At 45.4% G+C, this 22,496-nt stretch overlaps 2 protein-coding genes across 6 annotated transcripts in view; one reads left to right on the plus strand and one right to left on the minus strand.

Annotated features, from left to right (window-relative positions):
- Positions 1 to 17,695, plus strand: part of LOC138656346 (polyadenylate-binding protein 1-like) — a 29,982-nt gene extending 12,287 nt beyond the window's left edge. For 2 of the 4 annotated variants that reach the window (XM_069743697.1, XM_069743696.1), the window contains exons 5-10: positions 11 to 147; positions 453 to 547; positions 1,709 to 1,846; positions 1,939 to 2,034; positions 2,343 to 2,609; positions 2,838 to 2,986. In XM_069743697.1, the coding sequence (XP_069599798.1) occupies positions 11 to 147; positions 453 to 547; positions 1,709 to 1,846; positions 1,939 to 2,034; positions 2,343 to 2,609; positions 2,838 to 2,927 (823 nt within the window). In that variant the 3' untranslated portion in view covers positions 2,928 to 2,986. Of the gene's footprint in view, positions 1 to 10; positions 148 to 452; positions 548 to 1,708; positions 1,847 to 1,938; positions 2,035 to 2,342; positions 2,610 to 2,837; positions 3,006 to 17,680 lie in introns of those variants that run through there. The other 2 variants (XM_069743695.1, XM_069743694.1) reach the window with 2 other exon arrangements.
- The window catches only part of LOC138656347 (gastrula zinc finger protein XlCGF66.1-like), a 73,757-nt gene continuing 66,341 nt past the window's right edge, over positions 15,081 to 22,496 (minus strand). For both annotated transcript variants that reach the window (XM_069743699.1, XM_069743698.1), the window contains one exon: positions 15,081 to 15,927. In XM_069743699.1, coding sequence (XP_069599800.1) covers positions 15,719 to 15,927 — 209 coding nt within the window. In that variant the 3' untranslated portion in view covers positions 15,081 to 15,718. The remainder of the gene's footprint in view (positions 15,928 to 22,496) is intronic.

Consider the following 22,496-nt stretch of genomic DNA (forward strand, 5'->3'; position numbering starts at 1 on the left):
CTCTGTAAAGGTATATTGAACATTCCAAGTCCAGTCACAAACGAGAACCTGAAGTTGTTGCCAGTTCTTTATACACTAATGTTTACATCAATAACTTTGGAGAAAATATGGACGATGAACGGCTCAAGGAATTGTTCAGCAAATACGGTAAATATGAATCGTGTAGCTACGAGAATCACGGTTATTTCAGAAGACCGTATTGTGGCCATATTTTATTCTCTGTATTATTGCTCCACGTCCCGACCCATCAGCGGGTCTCATAACCTGAGGTAACCGCATCGCAGCCATTTATGATGTACGTTCTGGGCCAGGAGGCCCGCTGATGGGTCGGGACATCGAGCAATAACACAAAGAATAAAATATGGCCACAATACAGTCTTCTGAAGTCAGACTTATATATGGGTTGTCCTAAAGCTTCCGAAACCTAAATTTGGGCAATACTCTCACTTTAGGGCCTACACGGAGCGTTAAAGTCATGACTGATCAAAATGGGACGTCCAAGGGATTCGGCTTTGTGAGCTTTAAGAAACACGAGGACGCCCTAAAAGTGAGATGGAGACTTACGAAATATCTGGAGTCAGGATTGGTATCTCTGTTATTGTAGGCCGTCTAAGTTGGTGGAAGATGAGCAGCAATAATCATTTATCAGTCTGTATACCACTCTCGTGAGACAGCATTCCCCTTTGTACTGTTAGTTGGGATCTCAGGGCCTATACCCCTACGGCATTGTTTTACATTTTGGAGCAGAAATTGCCTATGTGCATTAGATTCTGGCGCAGCTGCCGACTTTTCTCAGGTGAAGCTACTTCAGTCGGTGGCTTTTTTTTTCCTATTTTTGCTCTGACATCTTCTCCCTTATATCTTCATTATGAGAGAATAAACATGTTACCTCTTTTAATTGCTCCAAGGTTTCCAAACCCTGAAGCAGTGAAAAGAAGTAACAAAATACTGAACATGGGCAGAGTAATGGATTTTGACACTGCTGTGTATTATGTTAATTTTTTTAAGAGCTTTTGAGACACTTTTTCAGATGGATTCCGCTCGGAATCCACTTGAAAAAGATGATGTATGCACACAGCCACTGAGCGGAAACTCTCTGAATCCTCCTCTGAGACTCAAAACTCCTCACAAACTTGGTAGTTCCTGCTTCAAAAACTCAGCAAAAAGACTCAGTGTGCACATACTCTAAGGGGGTTTTACTTTTTCAGACATTTACTGAATACCCACAAAACAGGGGTCCCTGTGGGAAGTGGCGTGGCTGTGCGTGTGCTCAGCTATCTAAGGATGTGTACATGTGCAACCACCTCTTCATTCTCCACCTGGATGCAGCAGCCATCCACTGGCCATCCAGACAGGTTGGAGGTTGAGGGACCCCTTTTCTTGAGATCGGGTGCCACCTCTGGAACCTTATCTATCAGGCAGGGATAGCATCAGATGATTACGCCATCAATGCCTAAGATGGGAATACCCCTCCTGGCGAGGATAATATAGGTTGCAATCATTTTGCAATCTACAATAGTCAGGTGTGCACCATGTGAACAAAGAACCAGGGGAAGATCAGCTCTCTCAGGATGGGATGAAACCCTGTCCTTAGGAGATCAAAAAATGACAGTCCGTAGGAAATGGTGTCCTGATCCCTCAGGGTGAGAGATCTTGTTCTTGTGACCAACGTATGGGAGTAAAGTAACTATTTTCCTACTTCTATAAGGCCGTGAATGAAATGAATGGTAAAGATGTGAATGGTAAGGCCATTTATGTTGGAAGAGCCCAGAAGAAGTTGGAAAGACAACCAGAGGTTAGGAGGACGTTCGAGCAAATAAACCAAGAATGGATCACCAGTTCCCAGGTGAGTGACTTCACTCCCTTTGTATTTAATTTGTGTGAGTGTTTGAAAAAAATTCTGCATTTTTAATAACTTTTTTCTTCTTCTAATTTTAGGGTGTCAATCTCTACATTAACAATCTTGCAGATTGCATTGATGACAGGCTACTGCATCAGGTGTTTTCCCGTTATGGCACCATCATCAGTGCTAAGGTGAGCTCAGCTTGTATCTGCTTCTTTCTTCTTTCTATCCTCACATTCATTTTCATCTACGTAACATTAAGGGTTATACTTATGGCCAACATTAGACGTTTTCATCGATACATAGGAGAGGTGATAACTTGTGGATTTGCGGTGGTCTTACTGCTGGGACCCCATGGATCCTTTAGGAATAGAGTGATGAGTAGATGATAACTTTCAATGTCGGGAATGACCCTTTAGCGTGAACCTTCTTAGGTGAGGGTGTACTATTTATTTTCCTATGTTTCATTGTAAGGATGTCAGGTGATGTAATATTTCAGGTCATGATGGAAGGTAGACGCAGCAAAGGGTTTGGTTTTGTCTGCTTCTCCGCTCCCGAGGAAGCAACCAAAGCGGTCACAGAGATGAACGGAAGGATTGTAGACTCCAAGCCATTGTATGTCGCCTTTGCACAGTGTAAGAAGGATCGGCTAGCTCCTCTAGCCAACCAGAAGAAGATGGATCATATCCGAATTGTACCCAACCAAGTCATCAATACCTACCAACCACCACCACCTCCCAGCTTTATAATGCCACCTGCTTCACAAGTAAGTCTCCAGATAAAAACAACCTACAGAAAGCTTTCTTACAGAAACAGTGCCATCCTTGTTCTAAGGTTGTGGCTGGTCTTGCAGATCAGCTCCATTCGAGAGAATAGGGCTGAGTTACAAAACCACACTCGACGTGTGGAAAGATGGGAACTGTTACAGAAAGAAAGTAGCCATGTTTTTCTAACGATATACAATCCATTTATTACAACCTAAACTTGTTTTTAGGTCCAGAACCATGCAGGATGCTGTCATACAGTACCGAAACCGCAGGTTGTGCCAAGTCCTAGCCGGACACCACAAAGTATGTTCAATTAAGTAACAGCCCCAGGTACACCAATCACTGTATGATAAATAACAAATCAATAAAAGAATATTAAAAGAATATTAAAATTATAATTACAAGTGTCAGTGACTAGTGTCCTGTGGAGAGAAATGTGGAAACCACCACCGTACCAAGGGAAAGCAACCACAGCCAATATAGCAAAGCCAAAGAAGATCTCCCAAGCAGGAATGAGATTAAAATGCCTTTATTATATATACACTTGGCAATAAGTAACAATGATAAAAGACACAAATGTGCACAATGAGATTATTTGTATAATAAAATCAATATGAATAATAGTACAGACTGACCCCTTGAAAATTATATCCTATATTATACTACCATGACAGGTTTAAACATCGCCCCAGGATGACATATATTATTAGCTGGATTTATATATAAAAAAAGACTTTCTGCATATATTGCAAGTACAGACCTATAGATACAAAATGTGCAAAATTGGTAGCAAATAGTAATTTATGTGCAATAAAGCAATATAAAGTGCAACAGGAGGGGGAAGGGAAAAAGGTCAATTATAACCATACAGTGTACTGAATATGTCAGTATATACACCTTATTATAACACGTGCACAACTATGTCAGAAAAAATAAAAAAACTTTTTTTGTGCAAAGAGAAAAAAAGGGGGGTTATATATACCCATAAGATATGCTGGATTATACCAGAAAGTGCTATGTGCAAAAAGAAAGTGTAAAAACTGAAAAAAAGCCACAATTGCAGGTTACACTATTCTAAGAGGATAGAAGGAGTAATCCGAAACGCGCGTCGGGGTGCGTTTCTTTGGGATTCAGCTGACCTCACAGGTATATTTAAAGATTTAAGTACATCCCCCTGCATTACACCATAGTGATTAGTATCCGGCCCTCTGGTGGTCAGAGTGTGCCAGTGGTGACTTTATGGTGGTGATTTAGCTGCTCTTTTATTTTTTTGGCCACTATAATTAGTACTATTGGAAATATATAGATATATTTGATACTTTCTTATAGACCTATTTTTGTGCAGTATGGTTTAGTATACACTCCTCTTAGAATAGTGTAACCTGCAATTGTGGCTTTTTTTCAGTTTTTACACTTTCTTTTTGCACATAGCACTTTCTGGTATAATCCAGCATATCTTATGGGTATATATAACCCCCCTTTTTTTCTCTTTGCACAAAAAAAGTTTTTTTATTTTTTCTGACATAGTTGTGCACGTGTTATAATAAGGTGTATATACTGACATATTCAGTACACTGTATGGTTATAATTGACCTTTTTCCCTTCCCCCTCCTGTTGCACTTTATATTGCTTTATTGCACATAAATTACTATTTGCTACCAATTTTGCACATTTTGTATCTATAGGTCTGTACTTGCAATATATGCAGAAAGTCTTTTTTTATATATAAATCCAGCTAATAATATATGTCATCCTGGGGCGATGTTTAAACCTGTCATGGTAGTATAATATAGGATATAATTTTCAAGGGGTCAGTCTGTACTATTATTCATATTGATTTTATTATACAAATAATCCCATTGTGCACATTTGTGTCTTTTATCATTGTTACTTATTGCCAAGTGTATATATAATAAAGGCATTTTAATCTCATTCCTGCTTGGGAGATCTTCTTTGGCTTTGCTATATTGGCTGTGGTTGCTTTCCCAAAGTATGTTCAATGTATTGTGAGAATGGGGTTTAGTGTGTACGCCGAGTGTCTTCTCCCGCTAAACCTTACTAGTGCACATCACAGTCTATACAGCGATATTACATAAACTCTGTGGTCTACTATACCAGTCCTCACCATTTTTAAGATTTGCACTTGCCGTGGGGGCATGGTCTGCCAGCGATGTGAGAGGATGCATGCCCGGTCAGCTCCGTGTGCAGATCCTTATACGATCCTCAAGCTGCCCTTTTTTTCACCCTCTGGTCGGGTATACTTACCTGCTTATGCCTGGACACTGTAAACAGCCTTTTCCCTGGCACGGAGCCCGCCATGAAGAAAGGGAACGTGCTCAAAGGCCAGGAGTGCAATCTACAAGGTGGGGTCGACACAATTGTGGCAGAGAGTGCAAGCTGAGCGGGTGAGCACTAAAAGGAGGATGTGGCTAGTTTAGAAAGATTTGCAAGATCAGGAGTGGAAGAAACGGGATGACACGTTGAGAGGGATTCATCCAGACCCAAATTCCTTCTCCCACCTGCTTACTACAGATCAGCCTGAGTATGAACCAGATGAGAACCGGGGAGTCCATGCTGTTTCTCCTACATGCCAACTAGCAGCTACAGAGCCCAAGATATCATGCAAGCCATTGGGGATTGTAGTAGCTCTCTTTCATCTCTGGTGCTGCAGGTAGGAGGAATTATGAAGAACATTTCAGTGGTCAGACAAGATATACGCAGTATCTCAGAGAGGACCACAGACCTCGGGAAGAGCGTTAATGAATTATAGGACATCCTACTTCCAATGAGGCAAGATTTGCAGCAACACACCAAGTTATCAGAGGCAAATCGCATCAACCAGGATGATTTGGAGAACCGCCCGTGCAGGAAAAATATCTGGATTGTTGGAGTCCCTTAAAAATCCTAGGGCGCAAAGACCACAGAATTCTTTGAAACCTGGCTAGTGATGGTGTGTGGGAAGGATACTCTTAGCCCCCTCTTTGCAGTGGAACGGGTGCAGACAAGGCCACTACCGCCTGGAAGTCAGCCATGCACAGTCCTGGCCAAGATACTTCACTATAGGGATACCATCCTATGAAGCTCCATAAATGGTCCAAGAATCTCCATATTCACAGATTATTTTGCTGATGTACAGAAGAGAAGTGCGCAGTTCGTGGAAAATAAAAAAACAACTGTGGACAATGGTTTGCTCCTACTCTAGGTAATATCTGGCCCACCTGTGGGTTGCTGCTATGAATTCAATATCCTTCTTTAGTTTTGCTACTTTAGAACGATGGAGAATTTAGAAGGTTGCTTGGTTACCCCCATTGTGACTGCTACATCCAAGGTTTCGACTTAGGCCCTGGTCCCTTAGAGAGCGCCTGTTAGGGCATGGTCGCAGTGGCCAAAATGTTAGTGTTGAAATTTGGGTTATGTTGAAGCATAAAGGGGGCACAACCGGCCCTCAGATTGCTGTTTAGGTTTACATCAGATCTAGAGTGGTTCTTCTAATCTTGTGCAATGCCACCGATGGAGATAGCCTTTTCTGGAATACCCCTATCTATTCCACAAGGCTGACTCTCAAGGCTAAAAAGATTACCTTATTGTCGTGGAACGTAAGGGGAGTACATGAACCTGATAAAAGGAAGGCGATCTTCGATACCATGAAGAAATGTCAGCACGTAATATTATGCCTCCAAGAGACTCACATGAAGGAGCATAATATATATCTATTAACCCCAGCCTAAGTGGGCTCGAGCTATCATGCAACATTCTCCAAATATTCACGCGGAGTTAGTATTTTAATTAATCATACAATTCCCTTTCACTGTATTGACCAAGAAATAGCTAAAAAGGGACGATACATCTGTCTGCGGGGGAGATTCTATAATATTTTAATCCTTATTGATGCGGTTTATATCTCTCCTCCATACACAGGAACGGTCCTTCAGAAAATAATCGAATTTTGTTAGTAAAGCCCCTGGCTGCCCCCTAGTACTAATGGATGACTTCAACAATACGATACATTGGCTATGAGTTTAGCTGGGATGCGGGAGGGACTTACTCCTTTGGAGAGAAGTTAGAGGAGGTAGCACTTAGATGTTTGGCCATTACCTTACCCTAAAGTTAAGACTTTTTCCTGTTATTATGCTGTCCACAGCTAATTGTCCCGTATAGGTTTGTTACTATGTAATTCCGCAGCTGTGGGAATGATGGGAAGAATAGAATACTTACCTCCGAGTCTCTCTGACCACTCTCCACTTATGGGGCGCCTCACTTCACTCCTGCAAGTTTAACCCTTTCTGGGTTTTTTTGATGGTGTCCATCAGTTCATGTAAAGAACATGCCTACAATTGTGAAGATTTGGTTTTTTTTATTGTGAAGTAAGCAACAAATGGGACAAAATACCTGACAACTTCAGTGTGCATAACTATTCATCCCCCTAAAGTCAGTACTTTGTGGAGCCTCCTTTTGAGGCAATAATGGTTGCAAGTCGCTTTGGATAAGTCTCTATGAGCGTTCCACATCTTGCCACTGGGATTTTTGACCATTCCTGAAGGCAAAACTGCTCCAGCTCCTTCATGATAGATGGTTTCCTCTGGTGAACATCAATCTTCAAGTCTGGCTAAACAATAAAGGGCAGGGTGCACCACAGTATATATTTCAAATGCAATTATAATCACAGGGTGCTACTAACGCATAGAAAGGAGGAGCAATAACTGGAGGAAAGACTAATGTGTATGTAGAAAGTCCACACCCGAGGTACAAAAAATATCAAAAACTACTTTATTATCACCAAAGCACAAACATGACTAAAAACATTTAAAAGCAACAATGATAACACCCCCATCCATGTACAATAATGCATCTATGTGACCCTAGGACATGATACCGTAGGAGGGAGTACCCGCCCCAAAGACACTGCCGAGAACCACCTGACGGTACTGGAACCCGGATGGGTAGCAGAAGGTACAAGAGCCAATGGAACTACCGAGGACCAGCTGATGGTACTGGAACCCGGTTACTAAGCAGGAGGTACCCGTGCCAGAAAGCACTACCAAGGACCACCAGACATTGGTGGAACTCGGATACCGAGAAGGAGGCACCTAAGCCAAAGGCTCTGCCTGGAACCAGCTGACGGTACTTGAACCAGGATGGGTAGCAGAAGGTACAAGAGCCAATGGAACTACCGAGGACCAGCTGATGGTACTGGAACCCGGTTACTAAGCAGGAGGTACCCGTGCCAGAAAGCACTACCAAGGACCACCAGACATTGGTGGAACTCGGATACCGAGAAGGAGGCACCTAAGCCAAAGGCTCTGCCTGGAACCAGCTGACGGTACTTGAACCAGGATGGGTAGCAGAAGGTACAAGAGCCAATGGAACTACCGAGGACCAGCTGATGGTAGTGGAACCCGGTTATTAAGCAGGAGGTACCCGTGCCAGAAAGCACTACCAAGGACCACCAGACATTGGTGGAACTCGGATACCGAGAAGGAGGCACCTAAGCCAAAGGCTCTGCCTGGAACCAGCTGACGGTACTTGAACCAGGATGGGTAGCAGAGGGTACAAGAGCCAGTGGAACTACTGAGGACCAGCTGATGGTACTGGAACACGGTTACTAAGCAGGAGGTACCCGTGCCAGACAGCACTACCAAGGACCACCAGACGTTGGTGGAACTCGGATACCGAGAAGGAGGCACCAAAGCCAAAGGCTCTGCCTGGAACCAGCTGACGGTAGGCAGCAGAAGGTCCACATGAAAAAAAAGTTGCAAGGCCGCGAGTTGACCGCAGTTACCGAAACCCACAGTCCTACAGGGGGAGCTTGTCCACTTGGCACTATGGAACCAGCCTTGATTGCCAGATCCCGCAGCCCACATAGGAAGCATCTAAACTGCAGGCACCATGGAGTCGGCTAACCCGACCGCAACCCGACAGGACAACGTATTGGAGGCAAAGTGACCTTGACACTACCCGGAAACAGCTGGCGTGCTGGAACCAGGCTGGGCAGGAGGGAGTACCCGTGCCAAAGACACTGCCGAGAACCAGCTGACAGTACTGGAACCCGGATGGGTAGCAGAAGGTACAAGAGCCAATGGAACTGCCGAGGACCAGCTGATGGTACTGGAACCCGGTTACTAAGCAGGAGGTACCCGTGTCAGAAAGCAATACCAAGGACCACCAGACGTTGGTGGATCTCAGATACCGGGAAGGATGCACCAAAGCCAAAGGCTCTGCCTGGAACCAGCTGATGGTACTGGAACCAGGATGGGTAGCAGAAGGTACAAGAGCCAAAGACACTGCCGAGAACCAGCTGACGGTACTGGAACCCGGATGGGTAGCAGAAGGTACAAGAGCCAATGGAACTACCGAGGACCAGCTGATGGTACTGGAACCCGGTTACTAAGCAGGAGGTACCCGTGCCAGAAAGCACTACCAAGGACCACCAGACATTGGTGGAACTCGGATACCGAGAAGGAGGCACCTAAGCCAAAGGCTCTGCCTGGAACCAGCTGACTAGACAACGTATTGGAGGCAAAGTGACCTTGACACTACCCAGAAACAGCTGGCGTGCTGGAACCAGGCTGGGCAGGAGGGAGTACGCGTGCCAAAGACACTGCCGAGAACCAGCTGACGGTACTGGAACCCGGATGGGTAGCAGAAGGTACAAGAGCCAATGGAACTGCCGAGGACCAGCTGATGGTACTAGAACCCGGTTACTAAGCAGGAGGTACCCGTGTCAGAAAGCACTACCATGGACCACCAGACGTTGTTGGATCTCGGATACCGGAAAGGAAGCACCAAAGCCAAAGGCTCTGCCTAGAACCAGCTGACGGTACTGGAACCAGGATGGGTAGCAGAAGGTACAAGAGCCAAAGACACTGCCGAGAACCAGCTGACGGTACTGGAACCCGGATGGGTAGCAGAAGGTACAAGAGCCAATGGAACTACCGAGGACCAGCTGATGGTACTGGAACCCGGTTACTAAGCAGGAGGTACCCGTGCCAGAAAGCACTACCAAGGACCCCAGACGTTGATGGAACTCGGATACCGAGAAGGAGGCACCTAAGCCAAAGGCTCTGCCTGGAACCAGCTGACGGTACTGGAACCAGGATGGGTAGCAGAAGGTACAAGAGCCAATGGAACTACCGAGGACCAGCTGATGGTACTGGAACCCGGTTACTAAGCAGGAGGTACCCGTGCCAGAAAGCACTACCAAGAACCACCAGAAGTTGGTTGATCTCGGATACCGAGAAGGAGGCACCAAAGCCAAAGGCCCTGCCTGGGACCAGCTGATGGTACTGGAACCAGGATGGGTAGCAGAAGGTACAAGAGCCAAAGACACTGCCAAGAACCAGCTGACGGTACTGGAACCAGGATGGGTAGCAGAAGGTACAAGAGCCAATGGAACTACCGAGGACCAGCTGATGGTACTGGAACCCGGTTACTAAGCAGGAGGTACCCATGCCAGAAAGCACTACCAAGGAACACCAGACGTTGGTGGATCTCAGATACCGAGAAGGAGGCACCAAAGCCAAAGGCTCTGCCTGGAATCAGCTGACGGTACTGGAACCAGGATGGGTAGCAGAAGGTACAAGAGCAAAAGACACTGCCGAGAACCAGCTGATGGTACTGGAACCCGGATGGGTAGCAGAAGGTACAAGAGCCAATGGAACTACCGAGAACCAGCTGATGGTTCTGGAACCCAGTTACTAAGCAGGAGGTACCCGTGCCAGAAGGCACTACCAAGGACCACCAGACGTTGGTGCAACTCGGATGCCGAGAAGGAGGCACCTAAGCCAAAGGCTCTGCCTGGAACAAGCTGACGGTACTGGAACCCGGATGGGTAGCAGAAGGTACAAGAGCCAATGGAACTACCGAGGACCAGCTGATGGTTCTGGAACCCAGTTACTAAGCAGGAGGTACCCGTGCCAGAAAGCACTACCAAGGACCACCAGACGTTGTTGGAACTCGGATACTGAGAAGGAGGCACCTAAGCCAAAGGCTCTGGCTGGAACCAGCTGACAGTACTGAAACCCAGGGGGACCTATTCAAGATTGACTGCTAAAGAACCAGCTAATGGTGCTGGAACTCAGATATGCAGCAGAAGGTCCACATGAAAAAATAAGTTGTAAGGCCGCGAGCAGGCCGCAGTTACCGAAACCCACAGTCCTACAGAGGGAGCTTTGTTATGATCAGGTTACCTTGGAGCAGCATGAAAACTTTCACTGGAGTAGGTGGTAACTATACTGACCGCAAACCCTGATCTTATCACCGCAACTAGAAGTAGCCGTGGGGTGTGCCTAACAAAACCTAGACACCTCGACACAGCCGGAGAACTAAATACCCCTAAAGGTGGAAATAGGAATACTATCTTGCCTCAGAGCAGATCCCCAAAGGATAGGCAGCCCCCTGTTGTGAATTCTGCTCTTGGGCTCCCTCCGGTGGTTGAACCCAGGACAGGGCCCAGTACTAAACGAGAGAAAGGTTTGTTAAACTATTAGATACACAGGTCTCCCTTCCACATACAGGGGTCACAGGGCAGAAAAGAAAAGGGGCCCCCAATACTGCACAGGGGCGACAGGAAGCATCCGGTGAGACTACACCAGGAGGCCTCTACAGCCATCGGTAGCACAGACATGGGAGAAAAGGCGCCCATACTCAGCAAATCACCCCCGAGCACAGGCTCTGAATGCAGGCATTGCAAAACTACTGTCCCTTGAAATGCTCTCATTCAGGCTGGTGGAGACTGACACCTTCCGTAACTTCATGGCATTGGCAGTCCCACAGTACAACGTGCCCAGCCGCTTTTATTTCAGCAGGCAAGCCGTCCCTGCCCTGCAAAAGCATGTGGAGGGAAAAATTAAACATGCGCTACTAAACGCGTCAGTAGCCAGGTCCACCTGACCACCGATGTGTGGACCAGTAACCATGGACTGGGAGGATACCTTTCCCTCACTGCCCATTGGGTAATTGTTGTGGAGCCGGGTACAGATCTTGAGAGTGGCGCTGTACATGTTCTGCCAACTCCAAGGATTGCAGGAATCCAGTCTGTACACATTGACTCCTCATACTCCAGTTCCTCTGAATCATTGCTGCAGGAGCCATCACAGTCTACCTCCACATGGAACCGTGAAGGCTTACCTGTTACGACCGATATGAACACAGTCATGGCCAAACGTCAACAGGCCGTATTGAAATTAATTTCTTTGGGGAATCGAAGCCACACAGCACAGGAGCTCTGGAATGCCATCAATTAGGAGAGCGACGTGTGGTTTGTGCCAGCGAATCTCCAGCCAGGCATGGTAGAGTGTGACAATGGCCGAAATCTGGTGGCAGCTCTGGGCCTAGGCAATCTCACTCACATCCCATGTCTGGCACATGTGCTCAACTTGGTCGTGCAGAGTTCTTTGAGGGACTATCCGGATCTTGATGCACTGCTGCACAAGGTCCGCCTTGAGTGTGCTCACTTGCGGCGTTCCAGCATGGCAAGATCGCGCATTGCAGCTCTGCAGCACTGATTCCGCCTTCCGGAACATCGCATCATATGTGACCTACCCACCAGGTAGAATTCAACGTTACATATGTTGGAGCGGTTGTGTGAGCAGCAGGCAGCAGTAATGGAGTACCAGCTGACAATGATCCAAAGCACACCGCCAGGGCAACGAAGGAGTGGCTTCGTAAGAAGCATTTCAAGGTCCTGGAGTGGCCTAGCCAGTCTCCAGATCTCAACCCAATAGAAAACCTTTGGAGGGAGTTGAAAGTCCGTGTTGCCAAGCGAAAAGCCAAAAACATCACTGCTCTAGAGGAGATCTGCATGGAGGAATGGGCCAACATACCAACAACAGTGTGTGGCAACCTTGTGAAGACTTACAGAAAACGTTTGACCTCTGTCACTGCCAACAAAGGATATATTACAAAGTATTGAGATGAAATTTTGTTTCTGACCAAATACTTATTTTCCACCATAATATGCAAATAAAATGATAAAAAAACAGACAATCTGATTTTCTGGAATTTTTTTTCTCAGTTTGTCTCCCATAGTTGAGGTCTACCTATGATGTAAATTACAGACGCCTCTCATCTTTTTAAGTGGTGGAACTTGCACTATTGCTGACTGACTAAATACTTTTTTGCCCCACTGTATACTGTGTATATATATACAAACATATCAATTAGTAAGTTAATCACCTGGAGAGAAAGCCGGCTGGCAAGGGAGCAGACAGAAAGCACATGGTAGCAGCCATCTTGTCAGTGTCCGTCTGTCGTCAATAGTCAATAAAGTCAGTTGAAAGTACAATCGCGCATGCAGAGATTGCCACGTGACGCGTGCGCGGGTCGCGCTATGAATTGTGTCTAGCAGCACAGGCCCAAAACAAAGCCGCAAAAGCGCGGGCGCCGTCACCTAGCAACACCAGGATCAGACAGACAGTAAAATACAAACACATAATGAATTTGTTAGCGTACGCGCAGTATATCTGTTATCAACATAAAAAAGGTGAGCCTGAGCGACTATATTGCAATTATTCATTGATATAAATAGATTGAATAATATATGGACTAAACATAGAAAGATAGCACAGAAAATATCAACTATGAGGCTAATATGCATCGGCAATGATTGCGATACACAGAAGCACAAAATGGCTAAAAAATTAAATGAATTAAATTAATAAAGAAGGGTGAAAAGCATGTGAAGGCACAAATTATTGAAAAAGAAAGAAAATGAAAAAAATATATAACATAAAAAAATGAAACATATATAGAGTACAGACCAAAAGTTTGGACACACCTTCTCATTTAAATACTTTTCTGTATTTTCATGACTCTGAAAATTGTAAATTCACACTGAAGGCATCAAAACTATGAATTAATACATGTGGAATTATATACTTAACAAAAAAGTGTGAAATAACTCAAAATATATCTTATATTCTAGGTTCTTCAAAGTAGCCACCTTTTGCTTTGATGACTGCTTTGCACATTCTTGACATTGTCTTGATGAGCTTCTAGAGGTAGTCACCGGGAATGATTTTCACTTCACAGGTGTGCCCTGTCAGGTTTAATAAGTGGGATTTCTTGCCTTATAAATGGGGTTGGGACCATCAATTGGGTTGAGCAGAAGTCTGGTGGATACACAGCTGATAGTCCTACTGAATAGACTGTTAGAATTTGTATTATGGCAAGAAAAAAGCAGCTAAGTAAAGAAAAACAAGTGGCCATCATTACTTTAAGAAATGAAGGTCAGTCAGTCCGAAAAATTGGGAAAACTTTGAAAGTGTCCCCAAGTGCAGTTGCAAAAACCATCATGCACTACAAAGAAACTGTCTCACATGAGGACCGCCCCAGGAAAGGAAGACCAAGAGTCACCTCTGCTTCTGAGAATAAGTTTATCTGAGTCACCAGCCTCAGAAATCGCAGATTAAAAGCAGCTCAGATTAGAGACCAGGTCAACACCACAGAGTTCTAGCAGCAGACACATCTCTACAACAACTGTTAAGAGGAGACTTTGTGCAGCAGGCCTTCATGGTAAAATAGCTGCTAGGAAACCACTGCTAAGGACAGGCAACAAGCAGAAGAGACTTGTTTGGGCTAAAGAACACAAGGAATGGACATTAGACCAGTGGAAATATGTGCTTTGGTCTGATGAGTCCAAATTTGAGATCTTTGGTTCCAACCACCGTGTCTTTGTGCGACGCAGAAGAGGTGAACGGATGGACTCTACATGCCTGGTTCCCACCGTGAAGGAGGACGTGTGATGGTGTGGGGGGTGCTTTGCTGGTGACACTGTTGGGGATTTATTTAAAATTGAAGGCATACTGAACCAGCATGGCTACCACAGCATCTTGCAGCAGCATGCTATTCCATCCGGTTTGCGTTTAGATGGACCATCATTTATTTTTCAACAGGACAATGACCCCAAACACACCTCCAGGATGTGTAAGGGCTATTTGACCAAGAAGGAGAGTGATAGGGTGCTACGCCAGATGACCTGGCCTCTACAGTGGTTTGGAGTGAGCTGGACCGCAGAGTGAAGGCAAAAGGGCCAACAAGTGCTAAGCTTCTCTGGGAACTCCTTCAAGATTGTTGGAAGACCATTCCCGGTGACTACCTCTTGAAGCTCATCAAGAGAATGCCAAGTGTGTGCAAAGCAGTCATCAAAGCAAAAGGTGGCTACTTTGAAGAACCTAGAATTAAGACATCATTTCAGTTGTTTCACACTTTTTTGTTAAGTATATAATTCCACATGTGTTAATTCATAGCTTTGATGCCTTCAGTGTGAATTTACAGTTTTCAGAGTCAAGAAAATACAGAAAAATCTTTAAATGATAAGGTGTGTCCAAACTTTTGGTCTGTACTGTATATAATAAAGTTAATGAAAATAAATATAAAAAAATAATAATAAAATAATAATAAAGAGATAGATGATGTAATAGAGTAAGATAACACAGAACCACATGAGAATATTTAATAACTATCACACTGTATAATGCATACTGAATCTTTATTGAACCATTAGGCAAAATACAAAAATACAAAAAAGAAACCCGAAAGTCTCCTTCAACAAACTGCCCGAGACTAAACATGACTTTATAAATAGATGAAAAAGGTCAAAATGCAGGGAAAAAAATCTGAAACAAATCGAGGAGGCTGGCCCATGACAATACATGGTACATATACATAAGTCTCAAGTCGTACTGAACTGCCAATCATCCACGATTAATGATCCAGAATATAGGAAACAAACACTTGTTAGATAAGTGTCGGACCCAGCTGAACAATTAGAATAAAGGAAAACTCAAAAAAACATAAATGAAGATATGGTACTGTGAATAGACGCTTCAGGAAAGAGATCTGATGACTAGAAAATAAGGCCGGGTTCACATTGCGTTTACAGCAGCCCGTTCAACACATACGTTAACGGGCTGCTGATGCAAGTGCCGGTATGGCAGCACGCTAGCGCAGATAGAGCATCTGCTAGCTCTATCTGCGCTAGCAGTGACGGACTAGGAAACGCTGCAGCCCGCGTCTCAGGGTCCGTCACTCAATGACGGCACATCCCTAGCGCACGCCCATTGTGCGATGCATCCCACATAGGAATTAATGGCGGCCTTAACGGACTACGTTACACCGTGTTTATGCCGCGGTGTAACGTAGTCCGTATAACGGGCGCCCATAACGCAATGTGAACCCAGCCTAATTCTCTGATGAAAATAGCCATAATACTCCAAGCAAGCACCAAGGTGAGAGTAAGATGTAAATCCTCTCCAGGGAAAGTGAATGTGCTTCCATCACAGAACAACGAATACCAATGTCTACTGGTCCAGGGTATATCTAAAAAAAATAGAAATAGAATAGAGATGAGCCATATAACTAAACAAAAAGACATATAATTATGGTGTGTATTTTAACCATAGAACCCAGAAAACGAGAATTCCTCCTTTAGACCTCCAGGGGACATGCTCTTTAAATTGAAAATCCAACGGGACTCCCGGCGAAGGAGGTCCTTAGTTGGATTCCCACCCCGAATGTTGCCAATAACCTGGTCCACCATCATTACACGTATTTTGTGATGTCTACTCCCATGGTGTTCTATATTGGAAATGTGCTGCTGAATTCTGCGTTTGATTTCTTGGCTACTTTGTCCCACATACTGTATATCTTTGGGCATTGACAGATAAGAATATATATCACACTAGATGGTGGCCTGATCCTAACGCATCGGGTATTCTAAAATATGTGGACAGAACTTGTTCAGTAAACGTGACTAAACTATGTGGCACTGTGACTGACAGAACTTGTTCAGTAAACGTGACTGAACTGCGTGGCACTGTGACAGACAGGACTTGTTCAGTAAACGTGACTGAACTACGTGGCTCTGTGACTCACAGAACTTGTTCAGTAAACGTGAGTGAACTGCATGGCACTGTGACTGACAGAACTTCTTCAGTAAACGTGACTGAACTGCGTGGCACTGTGACTGACAGAACTTGTTCAGTAAACGTGACTGAACCACGTGGCACTGTGACTGACAGAACTTATTCAGTAAACGTGACTGAACTGCATGGCACTGTGACTGACAGAACTTGTTCAGTAAACGTGACTGAACTGCGTGGCACTCTGACTGACAGAACTTGTTCAGTAAACGTGACTGAACTACGTGGCACTGTGACTGACAGAACTTGTTCAGTAAACGTGACTGAACTACGTGGCACTGTGACTGACAGAACTTGTTCAGTAAACGTGACTGAACTGGGTGGCACTGTGACTTACAGAACTTGTTCAGTAAACGTGACTGAACTATGTGGCACTGTGACTGGCAGAACTTGTTCAGTAAACGTGAGTGAACTATGTGGCACTGTGACAGACAGGACTTGTTCAGTAAACGTGACTGAACTGCATGGCACTGTGACTAACAGAACTTGTTCAGTAAACGTGACTGAACTGCGTGGCACTGTGACTGACAGAACTTGTTCAGTAAACGTGACTGAACTATGTGGCACTGTGACTGGCAGAACTTGTTCAGTAAACGTGAGTGAACTATGTGGCACTGTGACTTACAGAACTTGTTCAGTAAACGTGACTGAACTATGTGGCACTGTGACAGACAGGACTTGTTCAGTAAACGTGACTGAACTGCATTGCACTGTGACTGACAGAACTTGTTCAGTAAACGTGAGTGAACTATGTGGCACTTTGACTTACAGAACTTGTTCAGTAAACGTGAGTGAACTGCATGGCACTGTGACTGATGGAACTTGTCCAGTAAACGTGACTGAACTACATCACACTGTGACTGACACACTATGACTGCGCCTGTCGCTGATTGATCGTGTGCGGCTGGCGCGACCAGTCAGGGACGCGGGATTTCCATTACAAACAGACAGAATTAGACAATATAGTAGATTCCTCGAGCGACAGTTTGAATAAGGTTTAAAGTGCCTGGAAACATTGGGAGGGTAACATTATCAGCTGCAACCATGTAGGGGCAAATATTGCAACCACCACATGGAAATGACTCCGTGAGGTGATTCCCCGTGCCCAATCTAGTGGTTGGTCGTTAGTTGATTCTCTTTCTCGTTTCCAGTTCGAGCGTTTCCGGTCTTTGGCTCCGGAGGCAGAAACCATCGGTTTGGATTGCCCAGCGGACCTTTGGCTCGTGGCATCGGGGATGCTGAAGATCTGATAAGGTCGTCGTTGGCTCCCAAAACATGGGAGGCTTATCAGATGGCTTGGTCTTCTTGGGAAGGGGTCTTGGCATCCTGCCCGGGTGGAGGTAATGCTGATGATCAGGTGGGGATTTTGTTGTCCTGGATTAGCCGTCGTTTGGATGAGGGTTGGTCGTGGGCGAAGGTATCACGCTTGCTGGCGGCTTTGGCGTTTGGTTTCAAATTGAGGGGGCAGTGTGATTTGTCTAAAGCTTTCCTGGTGAGGCAAGCCGTAAAAGGTTTCCGGAGACAATATGGTAGGTTGGATTCCCGGCGTCCCGTGTCTTTTGCGATGTTGGAGCGATTGGGTGAGATTTTGGGGGACTGTTGTGGGTCACTGTTTGAACAACGTCTTTTCAGTTTGGCTTTCTCGTTGGCATATTTTGGTGCAATGAGAATTAGTGAACTGGTGTCTCCTAATAAGTATACAGCTGGGGGAGTTTTGGCAAGGGATGTTCTCTTGTCTGAAGGGCGTGTGGAGTTCTGGTTGCGTCGATCCAAGACGGATCAGATGGGGCGCGGTAGAAAAATTGAGTTGGGTGCGGTAGTTGGTTCACTGATGTGCCCAGTTAGTTGTTTGAAAAGTTTTTGGGGGCTAGGGCCTCGCAGGGAGGGATCTTTACTTTGTCATGAGGACGGTTCTGCTTTGTCAAGATATCAGTTTCAGATGATTTTCAAGAGAGCGCTTGATGTATTGGGGTTGGATGATTCGCGTTTTACTCCTCATTCCTTTCGGATTGGGGCAGCTACGGATGCGGCTGCGGGAGGTTTGGATGCGGAGGCTATCAAGCGTATTGGGAGATGGAAGTCGAATAGATATCGCAGTTATGTTAGGTGTTAAGTGGGGGTGTGTGTTTTCGTCCTGGAAAGGTTCGTTTTGATAAATCGCGGTCTTTAGGTGGTGGATTGAACTTTGTGTTTGTATTTTTAGGTTCCTTACCGTTTTTGGTGTGGATTTTCGGCCATTCCTATGTGCATTGGGGAGCCCGGCGCGCTGACGTACGGTCGAAGGGTAGACAACTCGGTTTCGATCGGTCGGTAGCAGTGGTCCGGTGGATTGGTTTTAGAGGTTTGTCCTGGAACAGGGTGCTGAAGGAGATCAATGCTGCGGTAGTTTTGGACAGGTCACCGTAGATTTTGGTGCTACACGTGGGAGGTAATGATTTGGGTATGCGCCCATTTAGAGAACTAATTAAGGACATCAAGCAGGACTTGTTGCGGTTGTGGCGGTTATATCCGGGGATATCGGTGGTCTGGTCGGAGATTGTACCGCGAAAACGGTGGAGGAATATGCGGTCCTTGGAAAAACTTAATAAGGCCAGGATCAAGGTCAACAGAGCGGTGTCCGCGTTTGTGGCCAGGAATGGTGGAGTAGCCGTAAGGCATTTTGAGTTGGAAAAAGGTGACGGGGCGTTCTGGCTGGCAGACGGTGTGCTTCTGAATGCCGTTGGGATTGATTTTTGGGCACTTGGGCTGCAGGAAGGTGTGGAGAAGGCCATAGCGTTTCGGAGTGGTGGGGTCTCAGGTCTTTAAGGTTTCAAAGTCCCTCGTTGTGGTGGCTGGGGGGAGTCCTTGGAGTTGATGGAAATTGGGTTGGGGGGATTCATTGGCTTATGGCTCCCCGTTATTTTGTGTTAAAACTGGTTTTGGATCTGGTGACTTGGGGGGTTCCGGCGGGGGTGGTCGGTTCCCCGGGAATTGTAACGTGAACAGGGAACCCGCTGGGGTTTTGGTGCTCCTGAGCCAGGCGGTATCGGCTGGGAGTAATTTGGTTTTGGTAACGTTCACGTTGTGCTGTGTGTTTGATCACCAGATCCATGGGAGCTCCAAGGACCCCTCCTAGTTTAAAGTTATTGGATGTTATAATTTATTATGTTTGTTTGTATTTAAATAAAAAGGCTGCAGTGGCCGACATTATTCCAAAAGAATATGTAGTTTGAGTCTTTATTTAGGGGTAAGAGGGCATGGGTTATGGGGGGGGGTTATTAAAAGGGAAGGTTTGTGCTGTTTATCTACCCCAACTGCTCGACATTACCAGGGTCAAGAGCTAGAGGCTGAGTCAGCAAGGAAAGCCAAAACTTTTTCCTGCTGTTCCGGCTTTAAAAGCGGTTTTCCTACTCCCAGATAAGGGAGCCTTTGAGGCCTTGTGTAGCCAGACGATGACGCTGGCTCAACACCTCGAGCCTTATGTGCTATTTTGCTTTTTCCACTACCACCATCATTACCAGCTGGCAACGACCGCCCACGGCCTCTTCCACCAGACTTCCTCATTTTTGGGAAAATGTAACCAAAATAACAACCGTTATATGGTACTATAAAACAAGGTAGGTGTATATAAACTTGTTGAGAATTTAAATCTCCCTTTTTTGGGGGGGAGACTGCACCTAAACTCAGGCCCAGTGTATTTCACTACACAATGTAAGTGGCAGAACGTGGCTGGAAGATATACGACAAACAGAACTGACGTAGATCCACTTAGTGCCAATTTAAATCTCCCTTTTTTGGGGAGGAGAATACACCCAAACTCAGGCCCAGTGTATTTCACTACACAATGTTAGTGGCAGAACGTGGCTGGAAGATATATCAAAAAATACAAGGACTGTAGTACAATTTCAATCTCCCTACAATGAGCTCAGGACAAGTTTGGCAGCCAGCAATAAAAAGGACTGCTGCACACAAAAGTGTGGAGTGGTCAAATAAACAAGATAACTGTGCAGAAAGGAGCAACAGGATTTTTGCTTTTCAAAAAGCAGTTGGTTTGCACAGCGGCGTACAAACAGCAATGCAGCTATCAGGGAGCCTTATAAGGCAGCCTAATAAGCTACAGAGCTGATGCACAAAAATATAAACTCCACTGTCCCTGCAAAGAAAAGGTGGTGTTGGACAGTGGAAATCGCTACAGCACAAGCAGTTTCGGGGTTAATCTTCCCTCCCTAACTATATCCCTTCTTCTGATGCAGCTGCAGCAACCTCTCCCTATGCTAAGATCGGCAGAAGTAAGATGGCGGTCGGCGTGCATGCCCCTTTATAGCCCCTGCGTCGCCGCAGAAAGCAAGCCAATCACTGCAATGCCCTTCTCTAAGATGGTGGGGACCAGGACCTATGTCATCACGCTGCCCACACTCTGCATCCTCCTTCATTGGCTGAGAAATTGTGCTGAAAACGTCATACGAAACACGACTTTGGCGCGCTGATCGCCGACCTCGTGGCCGATCCCACATTAGGATTGGGTCGGGTTTCATGAAACCCGACTTTGCCGAAAGTCGGAGATTTTTCAATTTGTCCGATCCTTTTCACTCAACCCTAATTATCACTCTGTTTTCGTGAAATATCTAATGTTTTCATCCCTTGACCAAGGCATTGCACTATTTAACGCTTTTCAGCAGTAGAGAAATCCTTTTTATTTCTCATATTGCTTGAAACCTGTGGCCTGCTTGATAATGTGGAACATCATTTTTAAGTAGTTTTCCTTTAATTAGAATCACCTGGAAAACTAATTATCACATGTGTTTAAGATTGATTTCAGTGAGCCATTGAGCCCTGAGACACAATACCATCCACGAGTTTCTTTGAAAAACAAAACAATTAAATCTTTATGACACTTAAATCCAATTTGCATAATAATTTGGAACATGGTGTAGACCTTTATGGCCTGCCTCTCTGGAACAGAAAAATTATATAATAGCCCCATTGAATATTAGATAATGGCCCCATCAATAAGATTAATAGCACAATCATAAGGACTATGAGGAAGGAGGTCTTGACACCCCTGTTCTGAAAACACATCCCCGAAGTCAGACAGGTATTCCGGCAGAGACCGGGTATCCACCCTGGCTAACCGGGTGCCCAACCAGTGTCCTTGACAATACTCGCTCCACTTTACCACCTCCCGAGTCTGTCAGTCCACTACAGCATTGTTCAGCATACGCCAAGGTAGTTCAAATGCCACAGGAGAGGGCAAACTATCTAGCACATAACACTTGATTAATTCTGAGTGCATTGCCCCTATCAGCAGATGTATCATTCGAATGACCTGAGTAAAATACCCCTGGCTCAAGGGTACAGAGTCAATGGCAATTGTGGGCATAGACTAGACAGTTTATGTGTCTTGAGACCCTTGTCCTGGACGAACCTGGCATTAATCTAATAAAACACTGCCTCACTGTCTAGAAAGGCTTAAATAACCACTTTAATTTTACCAAAATGGATCTTGGCTGGTAAAAAAATTGTGACCTTACCACAGAGGAAATATATACACCTGGGTTGTTAACTTACCCACAACCCGGGCTCCTTACTTTTCTCGTGGCTGTTTGCGGTTATGTATGGAAGGACAAGTACCCACAAAACGATCCTTCTCACCAACAAAACACACTTCCCCTGTATGCCAAACTGCAGTGGGACAAATAAACAAGCCATTCCCGCCAAATGCATTGGTTCTTTGGTTGAGTAAGCCCTAGGTTCCCTTGACCCCGGATCCCTCGAAAATTGGGGTGTCTGTTTATGTCTCTGCTGAAGACGGCAGTCCACCTGGATAGCCAGAGACATGGCCGCCTTCATCCTTTACCCTCACAGAAAGCCCTTGACAGAACTGGACCACCTACGAGACTCGGAGCAATACACCTCCACTGTCCGGTCTCCCTGCGGAAGCTCACAGTTTAGATTCGGCCAGAGAAACAAGGTCGGGGTCATCGTATA

Source organism: Ranitomeya imitator, unplaced genomic scaffold (genome assembly GCF_032444005.1).
Source record: "Ranitomeya imitator isolate aRanImi1 unplaced genomic scaffold, aRanImi1.pri SCAFFOLD_395, whole genome shotgun sequence".
Classification (NCBI taxonomy): Eukaryota; Metazoa; Chordata; class Amphibia; order Anura; family Dendrobatidae; genus Ranitomeya; species Ranitomeya imitator.